The sequence below is a fragment of the Phytophthora infestans genome, genomic scaffold (assembly GCF_000142945.1).
Source record: "Phytophthora infestans T30-4 supercont1.12 genomic scaffold, whole genome shotgun sequence".
NCBI lineage: Eukaryota > Oomycota > Peronosporomycetes > Peronosporales > Peronosporaceae > Phytophthora > Phytophthora infestans.
In genome coordinates, this window is record NW_003303747.1 from 2,811,188 (window position 1) to 2,832,595 (window position 21,408).

Here is a 21,408-nt window from a genome sequence, read left to right on the forward strand (position 1 = left end):
ATTAGCCAAAATCTAAAACGGTTTAACACGGCCTACTAGTTTCAGCACTATATTACAGTATGTAATGTATTGTAAAGTACATTATTGCGCTAAAAATACGGGCGTGGGCATTATTGTACTGTAATAAATAAAAGTGCGATGTGTTTTCTTCGTTTTTGCTGACAAATTCAGAGCTGGCTCCGCGCCTTGTCGCGGCTTTGTTTATAAACCAAGCACAGGTAGCGGAGTGGTTACGACAACCATAATATGGGTCATTTATGGTTGCTTTAGACCTTTATGGTTGCGTTAACAGAATTCACAAATTTCACGCGTAAAATTTTGCTCTAATTTTCAGTTTTTCTCTTAGATGCGTATTTAAAACTTGTTTCACTTAAGTACGTGTTTGCTCAGTTAAGTAAGAGTAGCCAGAGCCGCTCGTTTACGATAAAGCGGGAGCACAATCGATGTCACTGACCGAACGACGCGTCAGCCGAGATACGAAGAAGGGTGGGAAGAGGACAAGAGGCCAGAGAAGACGATACACGTTTCAAATGGAGACGCCGGCTGCGCATGGTGGGGAAAGCTGCCGTAGGCAGGAGCACTTGTAGAAATATCTTACATTTATATGTATGCATTTAAGGGCGGCGGCGGCGGTGTGACGGGGTCACACAGCACCTTGCGCTTGAGGAAGTTAGCTTCCGAGAGTATACAAACTCTCAGTGAACGGCAGTTCACAGGTCCTCTCTTTATTCAAAAGAGAGCGAAATGACCTAATTAAGGTAGAATGTAAACTGAGTATATTTATAGGTAGATAAAGCTTGGGTTTAATACAAACTATAAGTCACCTATAGAAATGCAATGTCATCAACCAATGGTTGGCTTTGGACGACCTTGGTACTTTGTACCAAATATACCGAAGTATGACGTGTCATACTTCTGAAGTGTGACGTGTCACACCTTATGTAACCAGGGTACACTTAGGGCTACGTACCCCGTTACAGGCGGGATCAAAAGGTCGACCTGAATTACATGCTGGTTTCACTCGGTATCGAGAAGGATGATACCAGTGATGGCGACTATCTTCCTGACGAAGAAGACAAGGGAGTTTTATCTGATTGCTGGGATGCGCACTCTGCGGTACGCACGGGTACGACTTTGGTCTATCATTTCATTTAAAACATTTATTAAGTTTTAAAAAATTGTGGGTTGTGTAAAGAGCACTACCTGAAAGAGCACGCTGTCACGATAACATCATCAACCCTGTGAACATGAAAGCGAGCCACTGGAGCATCATTATTATTCATCTGAGCTATGTGAAGACACCGAAAAAAAATTTGCGCGTGCAAGTTTACATGTACGAGACTTTTATTGATGAGGAATACCATGATGACTTGGAGGTCGTTTGGGAAGGTGTCGCAAAAGATGAGAAGAATATTGCTGAAATATAAGGTATTCGTGGCTTTCTTGAGCGATGGCATGGCGCTACAGCGGATAATGTCCCTCTTAAAATTAATCCAATCGAGTGGATAAAAGCTCCTAAGCTGCCAGACGGATCTAGCTGTGGCGTTTTGGTGGTGGCTCAAGCTCACAGCTATCTTACTAGAAACATACAGCGGCAGATCTACAACGTTTCGAAGAATGATGTCGAGATAATGCGTTTGCGAATGCTTTGGGTCATTATGATGCATTCCGATAAGGGAATTATGTCTAAAGCCGATGCTGAAACAACTAGAGAGATCCATAAAAAGCTGGAAGAGGAACGCAAATAGGTCAAGGCTCTGCATTGTTGAATAAAAGAATACGAGCGCCTTTCAAACGCTCCTCTTAACCTTACAATTTCCTGACCACCATCTCCAACAGAGTCCCGAAAGAGAAAACACCTTCTTGGACAGTTTCGTCTTTGTAGTTCAAAGCTGCTGCTAACGCGTAGCTGCGTTCCTCGCTGTCTTCTATCAAAGTGTGGAGCTCCAGTTGGACCTTCAGCGGCTCTCCCAGTTTTCTGCTCAGTGTCTTCAGCTTTTGCTTCATATCCGCGAGCTCGTCGAGTCTAGCGCGGACCAACTCGAGCGCCAATGTTTTCTCGTCCATCTGAGCTGTGAAAATCCTAAGTGTCAGATGTGGTTTTGAGCAAAATATGTGTGTGGAATACACGAATCTGGTGTGTCAGACTCATCTCTACTATTAGAGAATCGGTCGATGAGCTGCGCAAATATTTGGCGACTACAATAAATTACCGTACGCTATGGTTGCTTTTATTCGTTAAAGTTGTTATAGTATGGTTGTGGTAACGCCGTTCCACAGGTAGAAATGTCCACGTCCATTAGTGCACTCACCTCCCGGTAGAGCTCTTACTCTCATGAATTTATGGTTATTTTCAACACCCAGACTATTTGGTTTTGGAAATTGAAGCACCCCGGCATTTGCATAAAATTTTGCGTAAACCATTTCTGGTCACGAAATATTACGTGCGCAAATGTCTGAAATAAATTTCAGAGAATGGCAAATCGCGATCACCGAAATGGTGTGATTTACATGAAGCATGTTTGTGTCTGATTCTACCGTGTAAATCAGAAAATCCGGCTGGTATGTACCCATCTTGCTTACAAACACTTAGTCAAGCTCTGATACGGGTGCTATTTTTGAGAGCTGGGGACTGTCCTGGACTATCTTCAACGATGCCATCCCTCCTAGTTTCAGACAAAATTGGGGTGAATAGGCGGTTAGGTGGACGATCGTCACACCTAAAGTTGCTTTCTGCCACCGTCCCAGTCTCAATATACCAATCGCGACCGCACAAGAAGAACCTGAAGCGTACGCGATGGCCGACCGCATGGACACCAAGCTCATGGCATCGTCGCCGTCCAGTAAACTCAGCAGCTCGGGCACGGCCAATTTCCGCACCGAAGAAATCCGCGGTGTGTGCATGCACCGCCCCCTGTATATAAAAGAAAAGGTGACTAAACGGTGCTTTTATCATTCTTTTAGGTTATTTGTTTAAGAAGACGCGTGAGGGCAAGTGGCAGAAACGGTGGTTCGAGACGAACGGATGCTTCCTCACCTACTACAAGGTGCGAAACGTGGTTTTATTTTTCTTCAATGCGGTTTTAACCTCTTTAACGCCTCCTGTTTTAATGCAGAAACAAGGGCAGAAGCTGCTTGCGGCGCTGAATCTGCCACAGGTGGGCGCTATTACGCTACTCCCAGAAGACCACGTCGGTGAGATCCTTGCTCGATCTTAAGCGAGTTGAAACTTCAATCGGCTGACAGGTTTCGCTGCTTTTATCTGGTTGAAACAGATGGCCCTGGGCTCTTCACGATCGAGCTAAATGAGCGCATCTACACTATCAAGGCGCGATCCCATGACGAGGCTGCGTTCTGGGTGGACGCCTTGCTATGGCGTCAGGCTGGCGGTCTCGTGACGCAGAAGTCTCCAGACGTAACCAAGCAGAAAGTCGGCAACATCGCGGCCGTACCCGCCGACAAGTTAGATGCAGGATCGTCCCCCACCACCAGCTCCATGCACGTGGAAATGGCCAGCAAGCAGCATGTAACGACCGCGAATCCGGACGACGTGGGCAAAGATGGCGCTCCATGCGCAGCCTGCTGTGTCGTGCAATAGAAACAAGAGGAGACAAGACGGACAACCTGCTGCCCCGAGAGAGAGCGAGGCAGCCAATTTATATCCCTGTGCTTCTTGCCTACCCCCCCCCCCTCATGCGATGTGTACCCACTTTTGTTCGAGAGCTTCACGTCGCACCAGCTATTATATGAGCACAGCTATAACGCACGAGCAATTGCAATCTATTCATGCTAATCCGGTTGTCAATTCTCATTATCTGACAGTTTACACGCCCAATTCGTGTAGATAATTCACAGGAGAAGGCTCACGACCCAGCATATCGACCAGGAGACCGTTCGGGTCTTTAGCTCCGCCGTGAATCATCAGCTTCTGGTACAATTTCTCGCCTGCCTCGCGGTTCAACGGACCTGGAGAACCCTTAAAGTTGGTATGCCAGATATCGGCAGCGAACACACGAGCATACAGATAACTGTAATAGCCAGCACCGTAGCCGATGAGATGTCCGAAGCGTGTATGCCAGTACGTTCCATCCACGTGAGGCACCAAAGTACTCGAGTTCTGCAGTTCATGCAGCATCTGTGTGGTCGTCGGAGGGCTGCATGGCAATGGCTGCTCTCCGAATAGCTGGAGGTCCAGCATGGAGTACAGACACTGCGTTTGTGTATCCATCGCAGCGAACATCGTCTTGGAGGCTCGTAGACCTTGCATCATGGCAGCAGGCAGCGGTGCTCCTGTTCGGTAGTGGTGGGCGAACTCACTGACCACGCGATAATCCCACGCAAAGTACTCGAACAAGTGTGACGGGGTCTCTACGAAGTCCAGAGTCGCTCGAGTACCCGAGAGATGCTGAAACTCTGTGCGAGACAGCAGCGAATGCATCGCGTGGCCGAATTCGTGGAAAAGCGTCTCCACTTCAGCGTGTGACAGCAACGAAGGACTGTCCGGTGCAGGCTTGTTAAAGTTGCAGACGAGAGCCACCATTGGTTTCTGGTACGTCGTCTCACTCAGACGTTTGCCACAGCGGATAGTGAAGTGAGCTGCGTGGTTGTACTTGTTGGGTCGCGGATAGAGATCGAAGTAAATGTAGCCCAGTGTTTCGTCATTGCGGGTGAGAGCAAGCTTCACGACGTCTTCGTGCCAGCGCTCACTGGCGTTGAGCATGGGAATCTGCTTCAGCTCCAGGCCAAACAGAGCGGAGCACAGCAAATGTAGTCCTTTCACACAGTTCTCAAGCGGGAAATACGCAGAGATCACGCGCGAATCGATGCGATGTTTCTGGGCCTTCAGCATGCCCATGTAGTAAGGTAGATCCCACATGTACACGTGATCGACAGATCGGCCTTCATGCTTCCGCTTCACTTCCAACAAAAGTCTCTGCTCCAGTGTAGCCTGGCAAGGTAGAAACAACGTTAGGTGCACTGTAGGGACTCAACTGTAAGTTGGTCTGTAGTGTGACGTGACGAACCTTCGACATGAGCTGCTTGGCAATGTCCTCAATGAAGCTTTCCACGGCCTCCGGGGATCCGATCATGCGGTCACTGTAGAGTCGTAAAGTCACAGGTTGTATGAGGTTAATTGGGACACCGATGAGCTCATATTGTCGCTGTCTTACCTTGTTGCAAGGTGAGCGTACGTAGGGAATCCCAAAAGCTGAGCCAGTTCATGCCGCTTCGCCCGTAGCTTGTCTAGAGTCGGCAAGTTGTCTTTTGCACACGAGTTGGCGGCCATGTACATCTTCCGTCGGACTTCAGGATCACCGACCCACTTCAGGATCGTGTTCATGACGTGCATATCTGTCGGGACCCGCAACGTGTCCCGACTCATCCACTTGCGCTCACATACAGACGTGATGCTGTGTGGCATGCCGCGAATGAGCTTCGCTGGGACTTCCACGTACTCTCTGGCACTGTACATTGTTGACTGGAACTGCATACTAAGCTGTGTGATATCGTTCTGCAGTGCAATAACCCTCTGTCGGTCAGATCGTGACAAGTGAATGCCATCGCGCTCGAACTCGTTTCGGAGCAGAATTCCCATCCGTCTCTGCTCCGGCGTAAAGTTCTTCACCCCAATTTTGTCCTCGGCCACCGTCTTAAGTGCCCGGTATAGCTCCACGTCTGCATTCAAGTTCTGGATAAAGTCTGACAGCTCCGTGAAGCACTCGCTCGCCGCTCGCCGGAAGTTCCTGACAGCGTCATAAAGCATTAGCACTCTCTTCAATAATGCGCAGTACTACTCCGTCTCCTACTCGTTGGGATGAACGTTGCGACAGAGCTCCGCGGCGTCAATAACCGAACAAATGGCATTGGAGATGTCGTCCAGAGTGCGCAGCGTCGCCAGTCCTGGAGACGACGCTGCCAACTTCAATAGTAGCACGTTAATATACTACGAGACACCTTAAATTTGTAGTAGTGCTACGGTACCTCCTGTCGCAGCTGATAACACTGCAGCTTGACGTCGCGCGTGAGTCTTGGGAAGTCGGATGGGGCATGCAGATCTGGCAACTGAAAGAGTCCCGGCTTGGACTCAGAGGAAGAGCTTACACTTGCAGCTGCCGAAACACCTTCGGGTCGGCCTGGTGTCCCTGCGACGGATAAAAGCCGCACGTGGCGAGCGGGCGAGCGTCGCCCAACTACAGCGCGGAGCGGGAGCATGGCCTCCTCTGCCAATCTCGAAGTGACAAGCGCATGACAGATGAAACTATACCATCAAACAGAATACGGCGAAATATGGGTCTGTGTTTTTGACTAATTAAACGCAGTAATTGAATGTTTTGGGCGAATCAGAAGTGCCAATGATGGACGCAACGCAGTGAACAAATCACTTCGTCGTTGTTGAAGACGTGTGCAATGCTGCTAAGACATGCTCAACCTTGTTGATCACGAAAGCCGGGTCGGCTTCGTACACGTAAATGCCAGTGGAGCTGGCGATGAGCAGCTCGGGTACGCCGTCGTGGTTGATGTCTCGCCATAAAAGACTGTAGATGGCACCAAAAGTCTCCAAATCCCACTGGCTGCGGGACAACCGCTGCCATTTCTGTCGGCGTACTAGCAGCGACGGCTCGGCCACAGACGGATAAACCTCTTCACCCGCAATTTCGATCGTCTCCAGCTCGTTCCAGATGTTATGTGAGCTATCAAGTGACGTGGGTGATGCTGAGGCTGACGCGTCGATGTCGAGATCATGGAAGCTCTTCGTTGCATCTCCAGTAACATCCTCGTGGCCTCTATCACCCTCTGCGCCATCCTTGTATGCCAGCATAACCTGACTGTCTGTTCCTAAAAGCAATTCAACCTCTCCATCCTTCGTTAACACAAGCACCTAAGGTTAGTAGACGGTAGCTTTAATCGCGGACGAGTCGGTTGCGCGCGCTTACCAGGTCGATGTCAGCAGTGATACCCGCGAAAATCGAGTCGAACGTGTCCGAGTCCACCAACACCTCGCTATTCTCGTCTTCCGTGGAAGTGTTGTATAAGTCCTCGTAGACAACCGCCTGGCCGATCGCACATGTCACCAGCAGGTTACAGCACCAAGTCGAGGTCGAGTTGTTTGGAGCGGTTTTCTGTTTCGGGAAAAGAGCAACACCAGTCACGGGGCCGTTCAGCTGGAGATCTTTCGTCTGGAATGGGCCCCCAAGACATCCTCGTCGCATCGATCCATGGAACACGCGCACTAGACTAACAGACAACGACGATAGCAGTGAGTACCACGCGTAGAAGAGACCGAATAACGATTGCAGGCACTACCCGTCAGCACAACCGAACGCGACCCAGCCTTGATCTTTTCCAGGTGACGTGTAGATATCCACAGCCAGGATTGTGTACGTGAAGGTCGAGAGTTCAGGAAAGAAAGCAGCAAACTGGTCGTTATTCAGTCGAGTGCAAACAGTAGCGGAGCCGGTCGTGGAGGCTTCCTTCTCGTTCTCAATATACCCAAAAGCCAACATGGAGTCTGTGCAGCACACCATGACGCCATAAAAGACGTCTCCATTCGGCCCTGCAGCCTGTGCACTGAACATGCAAGTAGGTGCCGCCTCTAACTGAAAAGTCCCGCAGCCAGAGGCTTCAGCGTCGTCTCCATTGCCGATAGATCCATGATGATGTGCTAAAACCTGCAGGAACAGCGCATCTCCGACTGCATACGCGACTGCAACTCGTGACTGACACGTCTCTGGTCGCTCAATGGCAGCAGCAGCTACTACGTCCGCCTTACCGGTACGAAGTGCGTCCACTTCGAGCTTATGCAGACTGTAGCCGGAGTCTCCGTAGCTTAAGAGCGACACACATCGGTCCGTTGTCACCAGGGTGTGGCTGCCCGTGCAGGTCCAGACAGAAGACAATTACGCGTAAGACTCAGTAGTAAGCGGCAAGATATGGCTACACACCTGTGAGAAGACACGGAGCTTAGTGTGTGTAGGTTGGGAGCTCCACTCAAGTACGCGAAGAAGCGCCTCTGGTGGAAGTGCATCGACATCGTAGCTGCTCAAAAGTGCGGTCAGTGATTCGAGGGAAAATACTGCCGCTATCTTCAACATGAGGCACGAGTCGTACATGTATGGGATGCATTATCACATGTAAAAGAGGTCGCACGACTGACCCGTCCGACGTGCCCTCGTGGAATTCTGCTATGGCCGGCCGCCCGTGGCACTGAACTCTATCCAACTTGGTGCTGGTTATATTGGTCATATTCACTGAATATTATTCGGTGGTATGGCCGGTCGCCCGTGGCGCTGGCCGGTCGCCCGTGGCGCTACGAGTACTTGGTGACTAACCTTTGGCCGATCGCCCTGAATCCTATCGTACAGTAGGAAGTAAGATTCATGGTCAAAAGCTGTGACTCACAACTGTCGACTGCGGTCGCACTTCGTGGAGCTACCAAGCGCTGCTCAGAAGCCCACTGACAACGGCAGGGCGTACTATTAGTACTTGTATATGAGCTAAGATCGACGTGCAATAACCTCACTTATTTTACTCGTAATGATAAGGAATTCACGGATGCAATTGCGTGGTTTCCGCGTGTACGACTACCTAACTAATTCACTCTCCTAGTCCTGCCTGCCTTCGGCCGAGTCGAGTTTGCCAATGCTCGCCTTGTCTTGTCCCCGTTGCAGCGAAACCCCTTTCTCGTTGCTTAGGCAACGGCCGCCGACTTGCGATATATATAAAGGATATAAACGCCCCTCTCCGCCTCTTGCTTTAGCCAGGCTCTTTCGACTAGGCCTCGGAGCTCCCTTCCTCCTACAAAGTTGAGAGGCCCACGAGGCCTAGAAGAGTGGATCGCTCAATCATAATTGAGCATCTCCTCGGCGAACAGCGGCAGCGGCCGTCCAGAGTCGTTGAGCAGGTAGTCCATGCCGTAGGACTCGGTCCACTCCATAAGGGACATGTCCCGTGTCCGTTGGTTCTGGATCTTAGACACGGACTCCAGCATCATGTTGGGTTGAGGCTGTCGGGGCTGCGGAGCCGACACGGGCATCTGCTCTAGCTGGGGCACATAGGCGTTCGGCATGACATTACCAGGAGAAGTGACTGACATTCTTGGTACTTGGACCGCACCCTCGGTCATCTTCATTCGCTTCGGAGCGCGCTGGGGCGGCATGGACATCGGACCTTGCTTATCTTGCAGCAGGCTCTTCACAAGACCGGTGAGGTCCGAGAGCTGACTCATGAGCTCAGATACCTGGCTCTGGAGACTCTGCACTGACTGCTTGAGCGTCTCCATCTCCTCGTGGTCGGGGGGATGCCGGCTCCGAGTATGTTTTGCGGCGGATCTGCGCCATGAGCTCCTGTCGCCCACGCAGAAACTTCTCGTGATAGAACTCCCACCAGCTCTTGCTCTCGTCCTCCTCAGTGGAGATCACGATCTCGTCCTTCTTGTGCTTGCGAAAGCCATAGAAGTTGAGCTGGCGCACAAAACTACTAAAGTTGTTGTGCTTGAAGTAGCGAGGAAGCATCGTCTTGGCAAACTCGCGCGGAAGCTTAATGATGAACGACGTGCCGGACTCGCTCCAGCACGCGACGGTCGACGGCGAGCTCTCGATCATGTCGTAGGTCTTCTGTAGGAACACGGGCGCAGCAGAGACGCCAGCGCGGGCGTCAGGGCCCGAAGAAGCTGGCCGTTTACGCATCTTGTTGTCGCCCATAGTGACTTGGATCGAATATCGAAGTTTTCTTCTTTTTTTCTCGCGAGATACCTCCTGCGACTCGCGGTGGAAAAGCGGGAATGAGCTTTTCTAAACGTGGGAGTGGGCAAGAAATACATCTGACCACAAATTTAGTACATTTTATGTTATACACGAGTACCACTGATTGGTGGACTTTTTTACAGCCAATGGATGGGCGAGACAAGAGCTGTTTTGATTGGCTATGTTAATTGGCGCCGATACATCGTCAACTTAGCTAAAGTCGGCCATGCGCGTTGGAGTGGACCATATGGGGCCGACAATCGGTCGGACGCCTCATACAAAAAAAGACTGGCATCAACGGTGCTGTGCTGTGAAGATGTCCAACTTGGACTCCAAGTGGTGGCACGGTGGAGCCAGTGACAGTTGCAGTTGCAACACAGCCAATGCGACCGATGCGGACTCGACGTAAAAGTACATGTACTGTAGCTGTCGTTTCCTTCTCATGCTACATGTATTTCTACGCATAGATGAAAGCTCATTTCGTCTTGTCCGAATTGCAACCATAGAAATTGCGGGTGTGTCGGCAGCCTTGGTGCTGGCGCGCTTTGACGTAAGGTGAGACCAGTGGTCTCAGACCACTGCCATTCGAATCGAATGCTACATCGAGTTTCGATGTTGCCAAGCGTGGCTTAAAATTTCGGTGAGGAAAACCATTGAGATCTGGTACATGTACTATCACCAACATGAGAGGGAAGCGTGATGCATTTCAAGCTACAACAATTACATGAAGTCACCTGGCAATACGCAGCAAGCTTTTTCGTGTTGCAGCGCTCCACCATTTACGTGTACAATGGCGGAGAGCTCGTGAGCGCTTGAATCTCTACAGCGGCACGTCCGACCCCAAATATCGGCTCGGGCCGTAACAAGCTGTCACTGAAAAGCTTCTCTTGTGTTCTATTCCAGGCTTTCCAGCCCAACAATGTTGGGCTAACACACCTGTTTTTATCGCAATTTACTGAGCTTTAGAGCATCTCCGTAATCAAATCTCCCTATCCTGCCGGTGGATCACCTTGTCCCAGAGAAGCGCAAAAGCACGGCAGCTGAAATTTCCAGCACAAAGTTGACGAAGTATCCGAATCTGATGCGCAAAAATGCCCTAAGTTGCGCTAAAATCGAGCACCGGTTCTAAATCGGATTCTAAATTTCGCTTGGGACTACAGCAGGTGCTCTTTTCCAACAACGATGTATTTTCATTAAGTTTGTGCTCGTAAGCGTTTTATGTTTTGCTGCAGTAAGGTCTTCCTTTAAATACTGATATAAGTTGGCAAGTTTCAAGCGTCATGTCTCCATGCTCAAATGCTTGGACTCGGGGCCTGCAGCAAGATGTAATAAGTGCCTACCCGTCCCTATTTTCCGTGAGATGCCTGTTATTACGATATGTTGTCAGTCACGAAACAGTCTTCTCCTGGAATACATTGGAATTCGAATTTGCACAAATTCTTGAAAGATCACATTACGGTCCTTCACCAGTAAATCGTCACTGAATATCGATATGCAGATTTCCTACATGATAAATCTTTTATAGGTGCCTCAGAGGGGTCCGCTTTAGTATAGCCGCATGTATTGTCACTGAGAGCTGTTCGATTTTCAAGGAATCAAATATAAAATTGCAGTTATTGGGCGTCCTGACAGGACTCCTGTGTGTCCACGAGACCGTAAGCAGCACGATTCTTTGATTTTTGGAGTGGATACTTCGGCAACTTACTGAGGTAGCTCTCCGCACTAACAATCTTGCGTTTCTGCGCGACATTTGGGCACCGATAAAAACATGATTTGATTGGCGCCGTGCGGCTCAACGGAGCCCAACAATTGATTCGAGCAAGCGCTGTAAGCAATTCGAATTCACATGTCAAGCTGGATTCACAACTCTTCAACTTTGGAGCTGCCAGGTCATAAGTTAGACTCACAACTTGTGGCGAACATGGTACTAATCGAAATAGCTGCGAATATCTATCCACGTGAAATTCCTGCGCGCTGCTACATATTTCATGTCAAAGAGGAATGCTGGTACGCATTACATAAAATACTGAACTGTTACCTACTTGTACTGTCTTGTAGTACTGCATTGGCAGAGATCGAGAGAGCGGGAGACTTTTATTTACCGGTACTACGAGTACTCGTGGTACTGCAAAAAGGGTTCACCGGAACTTTTAAATACCGGTAAAGTGGGATTTAAACGATCACACGAAAGAAACGAAGTGGACATGTACGAAACCACGAAAGCTGCGGAGCTTCCGCTGTTTCAGAGCAACTCACTATCTTCAAGCGCACACACTGTACGCCCAAAGTGGCAATTTGGCGTCGTTGGCAGCAACCTGCAACAAGGTTTTTGTTATTAATATCAAAAAGCCAGTCCACCTTCTGAGCTTCAGTGCCGAGCACTTCGTTGCAAACGCACTTTTCGGGCACGAAAGGGGACAAACTTAGTGTAAGAAATCCATTCAGCAGAATTACTGTCCTTCGTGTCCTTGAGATCACGAGAACAGGTTAGAAAACACCACTTTCTTCTTTTTGCCAGACGATCGCTTCGAGACTGAGACAGATGCGACGTCTGACGACGCAGAGGAAATCCCACGAGAAGCACTAGCCCCACCGACACTTCGTGCCACCTTGCGCTTCTTCTCGGTCTGCGCATATCATTTGTTACAAAGTAAAGAAACCGGTAAAACCTCCAACAAGCAGACTTACCGGCGCATCAACATGAGCGAAGATACCACCCGTCTTGCCTCCAACCTTCTTCGGTTCACGCGGTGTCGGGATCCGGTGCTTGGTCTTGTCCAATGACAGAATGTCCTGGACTGCGGCGAAGTTATCGATCGAGCCGACATTATCTGCACGGTTAGCCTCCATCTCGCGCTGGCGCTTACGGATCTTGTCCTTGCGCGACGTAACCACACGCACAAAGCGCGACTCCTCAAAGTCCTTCTTCTCCGCCTCCTCGCGGGCGATCTCTTTGTCCACAACGCTTGTACCGCTAGCCAAAATTTCAGTGGGACGCTCGCTGAATTCCTCACGAAGTTCTGCCAGAATTGTGCTCTTCTGCAGACGCTTACGGTTGCGCTCATCCTTCTTCGCCTGCTTCACCTGTGCGCGCTCCTCCTCCTCATACGGCACCGCTGCCATGCGCGGCGCACGGTAAATGCCATCCTTGGCACCGGATCCCCCTGCCTCGCCATCGTCGTCGTCATCCTGTCCTTCCTCGGCAGCAAGCTGGTCCGGATTGGGCGCGTAGCTCAGAGACTCGTCGAGTCCCTTGCCACCGGACAGCGCCACCTTGAGCATCTTGTCCACTTGGTATTTCATCTTGCGGTCCAGCGGACGAATGCGCTCCAGCAACGTACGGTAACGCACCAACTCCTTGAACACAGGGTGGTTCTTCACTTTCTCCGGTTCCTCCAGCTGCAGTAGACAACAGCAATTATCATCTGAGGGCGCGTGGCTACAACATTATAACACGCTAGTTATTATGTACCTTGAGTAGAGCGAAGAAGAGCTCCATCTTTGTGTACGTCAACAGCGCGTGGTTCTTCACCTGCAAGTACGTCATGCCACACTCGGTCGGCAGGTCCGTCTGCAAAAGACACCAATAACCATTAGGCATCGGCAACACACTTCGCATTAGCACAATGCAGTATAAATCCGAGTGTTGCTGGCGCACCTCGACTGCAGCGTCCAAGTCGGCAACTTTCCCGTGCACTTGTGCCACGTCGTCCTTCAGCCGGTTCATTGGGTTCTTTTCTGATTGATTATACCACCAGAACGCATGCATACGACACATCACTTAGGACACAATACCTCCATATACATGCAATGACAGTCGCCCGTTTGAATCAAGTGGCGGGTATGTACACAGCGCAGAACGCACCTCCTTCGGTAGCCATGATGGTCGCAGTTTAAGTGGAGTGTCTGAGCCAGTGACTCACAGATACATTTAGACCAATCACGGTGCTATACAAAAAAACATAAACAATGGAATCAGATCTGAGCTGACGAAACGACGCATTGCAAGTTGAAGTGGACGAGATGGACCCGAACCATGTCGACTGCTACACCCAAGCCCAAGTCGAGTTGCGCGAGTTGTTCCATGAGCTTGAATGCAATGGCCAAGTAAGCGCAGCTGAGTTGCAGCAGTCGCTGGTCCCATTTACTGCTGGAGACGTCAAGCGCGACCTGCTGCAGCTTCTGTCTGATCTCAAGAGGAAGCGCCAGAGCCTCGACGAGCACGAGTTCCTACGCGTCATGTGGCGTAAAATGTACCTTGCCAGTGCAATTGAAGCTACGAAAAGCGGAGCGGCAGGAGAGCACAGACATATCAATGTCTCGCTTGCTCACGTCATCGTGTCCGTCAAGCGACGACAGCAGCTCCGGCAGTTTGCCAGCTATTACTCGAGTCGCGGCATCTCCGGAGCTGATCACCTGACGTCGTCGACGAGGGCAACCACATCGGTGAAAGGCATTAGCCTGTCGTCTAAGAGGTCGCCAGTTCAATTACGGAGCAACAAAGAGCACTCGTCATCACTGCAACAAACAGAGCAATTGACAGGGTTTCAGCCCGCCAGCAGTTCGTTATTACCAGTTATGGCGCTGCGTCGACGATGTTCGCCATGCTACGATGTGGTTGCGTGCGTTTACGATGCGGATCTACTCCAGATGCGCACACGTACGCTGTTGAGTCGGGCGCGCGGCGCTGAAGTGCGCAACTGCTCGCAACTCTACTGTCTGTTGTTCACTAAAGAGGCGGGAAACTTTGTATTGGCCAGCACGCATTTTGGAGAAAACGCAAAGCGCAACTACATAAAGGAGAAGGATGAGTATGGTATCACTGAAGAAGCGGAGAGCGATCTGGGTCGTGCTTTTACCTGGTCCGACAGAGATGACCAAGGCTTGCTAATGGTCCGCATGGAAGAGTACGTCGCGGAGTCGTGGTCAATGGAAGCGACCATATCATTTAATTTACAGAGTGTTTGCTTTATTTATTGTGCTGTAGGGTGGGGCTACGAAATGTTGTCGCCGCCGCTTCCAGTAGAGCGTCATTTGCTGCGAGTACGGGTCGCAAGTTGCATCAGTGGAGAGCTCAGGAACCATATCGAGTTCTGGAAGACGCCGATTCCGAGACCTTAGTGCATCAACAACTAAATATCTCGGATACAAACAACGAGGGCGACGACGAAGAAAACCAACTGACATCAGCTGGTGTCCGACTCCTCGACACAGATCCGCCGGGAGATTGCTTTGGTTTACTCGGTGGGAAGCCGCTCCTTGCCCGCACCAAGACCATCGCTGATGTTGGAGATCTGCGTCAGATCGCAGCAGGTGAGCATTTCTTGATGGCTACGTCGTCTTCAGGCGAGCTGTACAGCTGGGAATCGTCTTCCTCTTCGACAGCACCGCCAATAGGGCGGGGATACGTCATTCCTGAGCGAGTGCCCTGGTTTCATTCGCCTGAAAAGGTATTCCGTGTAGCATGTGGTAGCCATCACACGCTAGTGCTCACCAGTAGTGGGGTGTATGCCTGGGGCTCCAACGTCTACGGCCAACTCGGACTAGGAGCTCACTGTTCTCCTGCAGACCCTCACACCTTAGAACCCGCACCAGTGCGTATTCCAACCGATGACATGCCGGTGCTAGACATCGCATGTGGCGATATGCACTCCGTTGCATTAACCGCTGGAGGACAAGTGCTTACGTTCGGGTGCAATTGGGAGGGTCAGTTAGGTTTTAACGAACAGTCAAATGCCAAGATCGCCGATGTGGTAGCCACGGGTTGTGCGTACGAACCTTTGCCAGTGTTGCTGCCACAAGAGCCCGACATCGATAAAAAAGTCTACTTGATTACTGCTGGTCCACAGACGACTGCAGTTGTCGGCACATCCGGACGGGTTTTTCAATGGGGTAGATGCGTACCCGACGGGCTCGATGGAGTGTGTGGGCGAGTTAGTCGCCGGCTACCTGAGAGCCTCGATGCTGTCAGCGAGTACGAGGGCACATCGGGACCTGTATGGCATAGTATTGCCATTGCAGATGGCTTAGTGACTCTTACTCGTCATGCTACCGCGACTAGCGCTGTGTCCGAGGACCCAACAGCGCTCAAACGATGAGCTCCGATTCAAATCGATATTTTGAAATCAAAGATTGCGGGAGCGACCAACGAAAAATTGGACACTTCCAGTTGGAGGAAAGCTGGATCACCATCGTTTTACACGCGGAGGAGATGTCAATGGGAAACTTGTCAGACCAGAGGCGCACACATACACACTTCCATTGAATTTGTATCACACACCGTAGTCATCTACATGAAAAACCAGGATCACCTGGCCAACGAGGCTACACTACCAATATCTTCCCTCAACACTGGTAAAGCACGATAGGGCTTAGTAGCGGCGTTTGCGACCGTTGCACTTGGACGACGGGGCCGGAGTGACCTCCGGGGTCTCGGCCTGTGAGCCCTGGTTAGGAGAGTCACTGGGCGAGCTGTGTGAGCTACCACTGGACGTAGTTTGCGAGACATCACCGGTATTCTGCGAGCTTTCCGCTTGCGCCGCCGGCGAGCCACCACCTCCACCGCCTGACCCCTTGAGAGGGATGCAGTCCTCTGCAACATCACACAAGTTCAGGTTAATGGATAAAGTTTTGAGCCCTTAGTAAACCGCAACAGGGGACTTACTGTATGACTGCCACACGGTCTTCTTGTTAAGACCCTGGAAAGCCAACCAGTAGAAACGCATCTGCTTGCATCCACCGTTGCTGCAAGACGAGTAGTCCACCGGAAAGATCGACTTGATGTCCTGGACCAGGACATCAAGTCGATCTTTCCGAACCAGGACTCCTGGTTCTCGTTACCGTATTTGGCAAAGCAGTCGTCCTCGTAGAGTACCATCTTGTCGTCGAGCCAGATCCCGCACGGGCCATGGTGCACAAGAGCACGAGAGAAGGTGGCCTTGCCATCGGAAGGAATAGGCTGCGGTGTGTCGTTCGGGTTCGTGAAACCACAGTCGGCGCCGTACACTGACGTGTCGTCCATGAGAGTCCTCAAGTCCTTGAAGTTGTTAGCGGCTTTAAGAGATTTGAAGGTGTCTACACTTTTGGCGTTGTTGCCATCCCATTTGTCACTGGCCCATACTGGGTCGATCTGAACGATCCACGCTGAGTTTGCGGAGCCCTTGAACTGAGATTCTGGTATCAGCATGTAGCCGTGAGCATCGACATTCGGGATCGAAGCAGCTAGAAGAGCGGCAGTCGACACGAAAGCAGCAGCAGTAGTCAGCATGGTGGTGGAAACAACAAACTTGATCCGACCTGAAAGCAAAAATGAGAGTGGCCGGAACCGGTCGAGGGCTCGACGACAACGACCTGAAGCTCTGCAAGAACTTCAGGTAGAGATGCCTTGGAGGCCTCCCCGTCACAGCGCTGGTGTGCGTAATGGCGAAAAACAAATCTTGAGAAGCGAAGTCCTGACAACTATTACACTGTACGGTACCTAACAACCACGTATTCTACATCACATCTGCGATCGCGTACCGGTACATGTACAATGTACGCGATCATGTAACGTTAATGAACAATTTGTCCCAAATTCAAATCAAGGCAAACCTTCCAGGCTGGTTACAATACATGTACTTTAAATTGAATAGATGTGTTGCATTGGTGTTTTACGGTCCGTTCTGAATGTGCAGCTGGATCATGACCCAGCTCCTTGAATGGCAATACAAAAAAACGACAGCCAATTGTTACTGTATCATTGCGTACCTCAAACTATCCCAATCCATAAGAGTCGGTACGCCAGCAAGCTGACGGAGCGTACGGTCAACAAGGTTTTCTACATTCTATCCTAATAACTCGTTGCACGAGTCCGATAAAAGGTTCAATTTTTTTTTAATATCTCTCTAATTGTGCTGAATGAACAAGTATAATTTATCGCAAGCACTCGGCTAGTGATGCACCACCGACTTTAGGATAATTGTGATCGAATTTTGGTGTTTGTGGATGTCAGTCAACATACGGGATCTGCCCCTCCACGCAGTACGCGAGCAACAATATTAATTTATTTTAAGTACTGGATCTACCCTGTAGTAGTACGAAAGGTTCAAGAACTTTTTCTAAATCATTTTAGAGCGTGTTCGACTTCTACTGTATTAAATAGCCGAGCGCTGCCGCGTAGACGACAAACACCACCGTACTTAACATCGCCGGAATTTGGCACCTCTACCATTTCGCCTAGTTCGGAAATGAGCAGGGTTGCTGCTTACCTTCATGCAAAAACAAAGCCGTCGAATCTGACCACTGGTGAGAAATCGGTCGGTTTGATGTGGTTTCACTCCATATTAAAGGGTATAAACTGATAAAAACTTGATGTACGATACAAAATATAGCTCCTCGACGTAAATGCTAGATGTTTTCTTTAAAAATTACATTTTCTTACACCGCTAGGTGGGTTGTGAAAGAATATCACTCTTACAAGAAGATCTTAATAATTATAAAGAGGTCCGTAAACAGTATCAGTTCTAACGATTTACAGAAATAATACGTTACCAAAAACTCCAGCACATCTTGAATTTTAGAATTGTTAAAGAAGGTAATGCGATTTGAGCGAGGTTTTCATTTTCTATCACCGAAAAGATTGTTTCTTTCAACAGCTCACAGCGAGACGCTGAGGCTCCTGGACATGATGATTTCGGAGCTCTCCATCATCATGCGGTATTTTTCGTGAAGTGATAAGTCCGCTCGTATGTGTCGTTAAGCCGTATCGGGTCAGTCGCCGCGGGCGTCACTAGTGGTGGTCTCGATTGGCCCAAAACTTCCCAGAGCAGAGCGGAGATAAGTAAATCAGTGGACGATAAGTAGACGAGCAGAAGAGTAGACGTATCATGTAGATAGAGCAAAGATAATCGCCGCAGCTCACTCACCGCCGCGGCGACGAAGTATAGTGCCCTCGGGCGGTGGTCGCCACAGCTGGTGAGCTCGCTGAGAAATTGTCGATGCTGCGTCAAGTGGCAGCAGCAAGGCATTGAAACCACTGCAGCTTCTACCGAGCAAGGTCTAGAGGTAGACGGATGATGCCGCGCTGCCTGGCGGCGCTACGTGCGATCGACACACACCTCAACGGCCTCGACAGTTTTGGTAAAAGTTCAGCAGCACACTACCAGCCCAATTCTCTCGCTCCAGTGATCTTGAGACAGTCTCTTTATTAGTGTTGGCTATCACTGTCAGAATCACCTGCACTTCAAATAGTATGTCTACAAACGCTACACAATATATTTAATTTAGCGTCGTGCTCGATATCACGGGCCGTTTCTAAGCCGCTATGAAACTTAGCTCGCATCAATGCAAATGATAGTAATGGCCTGTCCAGCTTGCACTAAGTACCCGCTTGTACTGCCTGCTTGAGCTTGTACTGTAAATTGACCACTTGTCGTACCAAACTCAATGAGAGCTATAATAAAAAATATTCAAACTGAAACATTTGTAATGCATTGAAGTGCGCTAATTTTGTGCTGATTCAAAATTAGTCATTAGACACTCGAATCTGCCAGTTATGATATGTTTAAAATTTTGGATAATGCGTCGCCAGACGCCTTGCTGTTATTGATGGCGGCGGTGTTTTTTATTTGATAGCGTTAGTTTAACTAAGATTCCAGGATAGTTTAACGACCCATTATACTCTAAGCTTAACGTTTCTTTATGGGGTCTAATTAACCAACCAAAATTTACGTAATTTCGCTCCATTTTAAACTTTATCCTTCGCTTGTCGGCGAGACGTCTACCAATTTAACAGTATCAGGTTTTGATGTCGAAACAACTTTTAGAAAACAAAGGCCATACAGTAGTAACTGATCTAAAACTATCTATCGTTATGGCTCAGCCGACAACATTTTTTAGCACAGCGCTGTTCGTTTGGCCAGTTCTTACGGCCAGCTTCTGCTGTAAATGTACTACGATTTGGCAGTTTAGTCAGTAATCTCACACTCTACAATATTGTGATTTTGTACGCTTCCGTTGCCCCGTACTACAGGTTGGATGTCATGTTCTTCAATGGCCCGTGCTCTTCCGTGTTCTTCCTGGCTTCGTGGTTCCCTACTTACCCGTGTCCCGCGCTGCTTAGTGGTTATGCGCCCCCTCTTTTGAGCTCATGCACTTTAGTATGACCTGTTTCGTGGCTACTAACTATTTCCGGTTCTTAAACGCTTACGTAATTTCGTGGTAGCTTGTCTTTCGCTGCCGCTGGCCTCCCAATCGCCAGTACTTTAGCCGAAGGGTGCTATTCCGTGGTTCGATGTCCCCACGCAGTCGTATTGTTCCATCGCCCGTGTATCCTGCTCGCCATGTGAGGCTCCATCGACCGCGTTATCACGCTATCGCGTAATTGCGGTGTGGTTTTGCTGTCTACGGTGCTCGCGCAGTGCATCTGCGTTGCCCGTGTTATCGTGTTTTACAATAGCATCGTGCTTCACAGTGTGCAATCGTGGTCACTCCAACCCTTCCCCCCGTATATTTCGTGGCTAATCCGCCGTCCGTACAATCGTGTTCTAATGTAGTATCGTCCTTCGTGGCTCGGTGATCTCAGGCCTCGCTGGTATCATGCTTCGTGGCCCATTGATTCTCCGTATATAGCTCTCGTGGCTGCTTGTTCTCTCATGGTTTAGTGGTTGGCCCATCGTACATGCTATCATGCTATCTCGTGGTGTCGAGGTTGGTTTGTCGTCCGTGCTTTTGTTAGCTATGGTAGTATCGCGCTCCCCAATGAACTCCGGTTTTACCCTGGTATCGTGTTCCAATGCTCGACAATCTCATGTTTATGGTCTACCGCGGCTTCATGTTTAATCGGTCGACTGTGCTCCGTGTTCTACCGTGGTGTTATGGGAGAATTCCCGTGCATTTTTACCGTTACGTGCTCTACCGTGGCCTCGAACGTGCGTGCTCTTTCGTAGTGTGGTGTAGAGAACACACAAATACCGTCAGATGTGTACTCCTTGCACAAATCACAACAAATTGTCGAGTTAGGTCGGCGCTTGTATGGCCTGCGCACAGGGTGGTCCCCTCGCGGTTCGGTCCAGCCGGGACAGACGAGTGGCTCGCTTCCACTTAGTTCCGACTAACCAAATCAGAGCACTTCCGAGGCTCTGCCGAGTTTGGCTCGGCGGAGCTCGTTCACAAACCCTGTTCCCTCCACCAAAGGATGGACGACGGCGCGCGAGCGCTTTTCCAGTCCACCGAGCGCAGAGGCCCTCGAGCTTGTACACCAGCCACAGCTCATATACTTCATCAAGCTGAGCAGGCGTGGCTGTCGGGTCCAAGTCGGGATGGAGGCCCATCAACACACTTGACTCGACGATCCAGTGGCGACGCTCGTAGAGAGCAACGAAGAAACGAGTCACTTGCTCACCGGTCGTGATAGACCGCCCCGCCTAGTCCAAAGGACTGTCGTCACAAAGCTTCACCCCAAATATCTCCAAGAACCTGCCTCAAGGTACGAGGTCGAGTCTGCAAAGCCAAGCACCGCCGAGCCACCTCCAGAACTGACGGAGAAAAGAAGAAGGGAAGCATCCGCCGGAGACGCTGACAAGGATTACTCGGATCGAAGACAGCCATGAAAGCTCGTATACCGTCAAGAGAACACGGCGTGGGCGGCACACGACTCTTGCCACTTACGAGCTCCAGCTGCACTCCA

At 50.1% G+C, this 21,408-nt stretch overlaps 7 protein-coding genes across 7 annotated transcripts; 2 read left to right on the forward strand and 5 right to left on the reverse strand.

The window, feature by feature from the left end:
* Positions 1 to 2,762: 2,762 nt before the first annotated feature.
* PITG_08196 (uncharacterized protein) lies at positions 2,763 to 3,598 on the forward strand (the record flags this gene model as incomplete). Its single annotated transcript, XM_002904312.1, has 4 exons — positions 2,763 to 2,894; positions 2,965 to 3,047; positions 3,117 to 3,195; positions 3,276 to 3,598. The coding sequence occupies 4 exons, from the start codon at positions 2,798 to 2,800 to the stop codon at positions 3,596 to 3,598; spliced, it is 582 nt and encodes a 193-aa protein (XP_002904358.1).
* Positions 3,599 to 3,823: 225 nt separating this feature from the next.
* PITG_08197 (mitochondrial intermediate peptidase, putative) lies at positions 3,824 to 6,213 on the reverse strand (the record flags this gene model as incomplete). Its single annotated transcript, XM_002904313.1, has 5 exons — positions 3,824 to 4,948; positions 5,025 to 5,097; positions 5,172 to 5,744; positions 5,808 to 5,920; positions 5,983 to 6,213. 5 exons carry the CDS (start codon positions 6,211 to 6,213, stop codon positions 3,824 to 3,826), a joined length of 2,115 nt encoding a protein of 704 aa, XP_002904359.1.
* Positions 6,214 to 6,379: 166 nt separating this feature from the next.
* On the reverse strand, positions 6,380 to 8,032 carry PITG_08198 (uncharacterized protein; the record flags this gene model as incomplete). Its single annotated transcript, XM_002904314.1, has 5 exons — positions 6,380 to 6,595; positions 6,824 to 6,862; positions 6,936 to 7,236; positions 7,306 to 7,869; positions 7,944 to 8,032. The coding sequence occupies 5 exons, from the start codon at positions 8,030 to 8,032 to the stop codon at positions 6,380 to 6,382; spliced, it is 1,209 nt and encodes a 402-aa protein (XP_002904360.1).
* An 807-nt stretch (positions 8,033 to 8,839) lies between these two features.
* PITG_08199 (HSF-type DNA-binding, putative) lies at positions 8,840 to 9,767 on the reverse strand (the record flags this gene model as incomplete). The annotated part of the gene is made up of 2 exons (XM_002904315.1): positions 8,840 to 9,229; positions 9,264 to 9,767. The coding sequence occupies 2 exons, from the start codon at positions 9,699 to 9,701 to the stop codon at positions 8,840 to 8,842; spliced, it is 828 nt and encodes a 275-aa protein (XP_002904361.1).
* Positions 9,768 to 12,217: 2,450 nt separating this feature from the next.
* PITG_08200 (neuroguidin-like protein) lies at positions 12,218 to 13,647 on the reverse strand (the record flags this gene model as incomplete). Its single annotated transcript, XM_002904316.1, has 6 exons — positions 12,218 to 12,243; positions 12,343 to 12,370; positions 12,432 to 13,142; positions 13,216 to 13,314; positions 13,402 to 13,481; positions 13,609 to 13,647. 5 exons carry the CDS (start codon positions 13,468 to 13,470, stop codon positions 12,218 to 12,220), a joined length of 933 nt encoding a protein of 310 aa, XP_002904362.1.
* Positions 13,648 to 13,766: 119 nt separating this feature from the next.
* PITG_08201 (uncharacterized protein) lies at positions 13,767 to 15,841 on the forward strand (the record flags this gene model as incomplete). The annotated part of the gene is made up of 4 exons (XM_002904317.1): positions 13,767 to 14,167; positions 14,306 to 14,650; positions 14,731 to 14,833; positions 14,903 to 15,841. The coding sequence occupies 4 exons, from the start codon at positions 13,767 to 13,769 to the stop codon at positions 15,839 to 15,841; spliced, it is 1,788 nt and encodes a 595-aa protein (XP_002904363.1).
* A 273-nt stretch (positions 15,842 to 16,114) lies between these two features.
* On the reverse strand, positions 16,115 to 17,010 carry PITG_08202 (uncharacterized protein; the record flags this gene model as incomplete). The annotated part of the gene is made up of 3 exons (XM_002904318.1): positions 16,115 to 16,165; positions 16,397 to 16,528; positions 16,618 to 17,010. 3 exons carry the CDS (start codon positions 17,008 to 17,010, stop codon positions 16,115 to 16,117), a joined length of 576 nt encoding a protein of 191 aa, XP_002904364.1.
* Between the last annotated feature and the right edge of the window lie 4,398 nt (positions 17,011 to 21,408).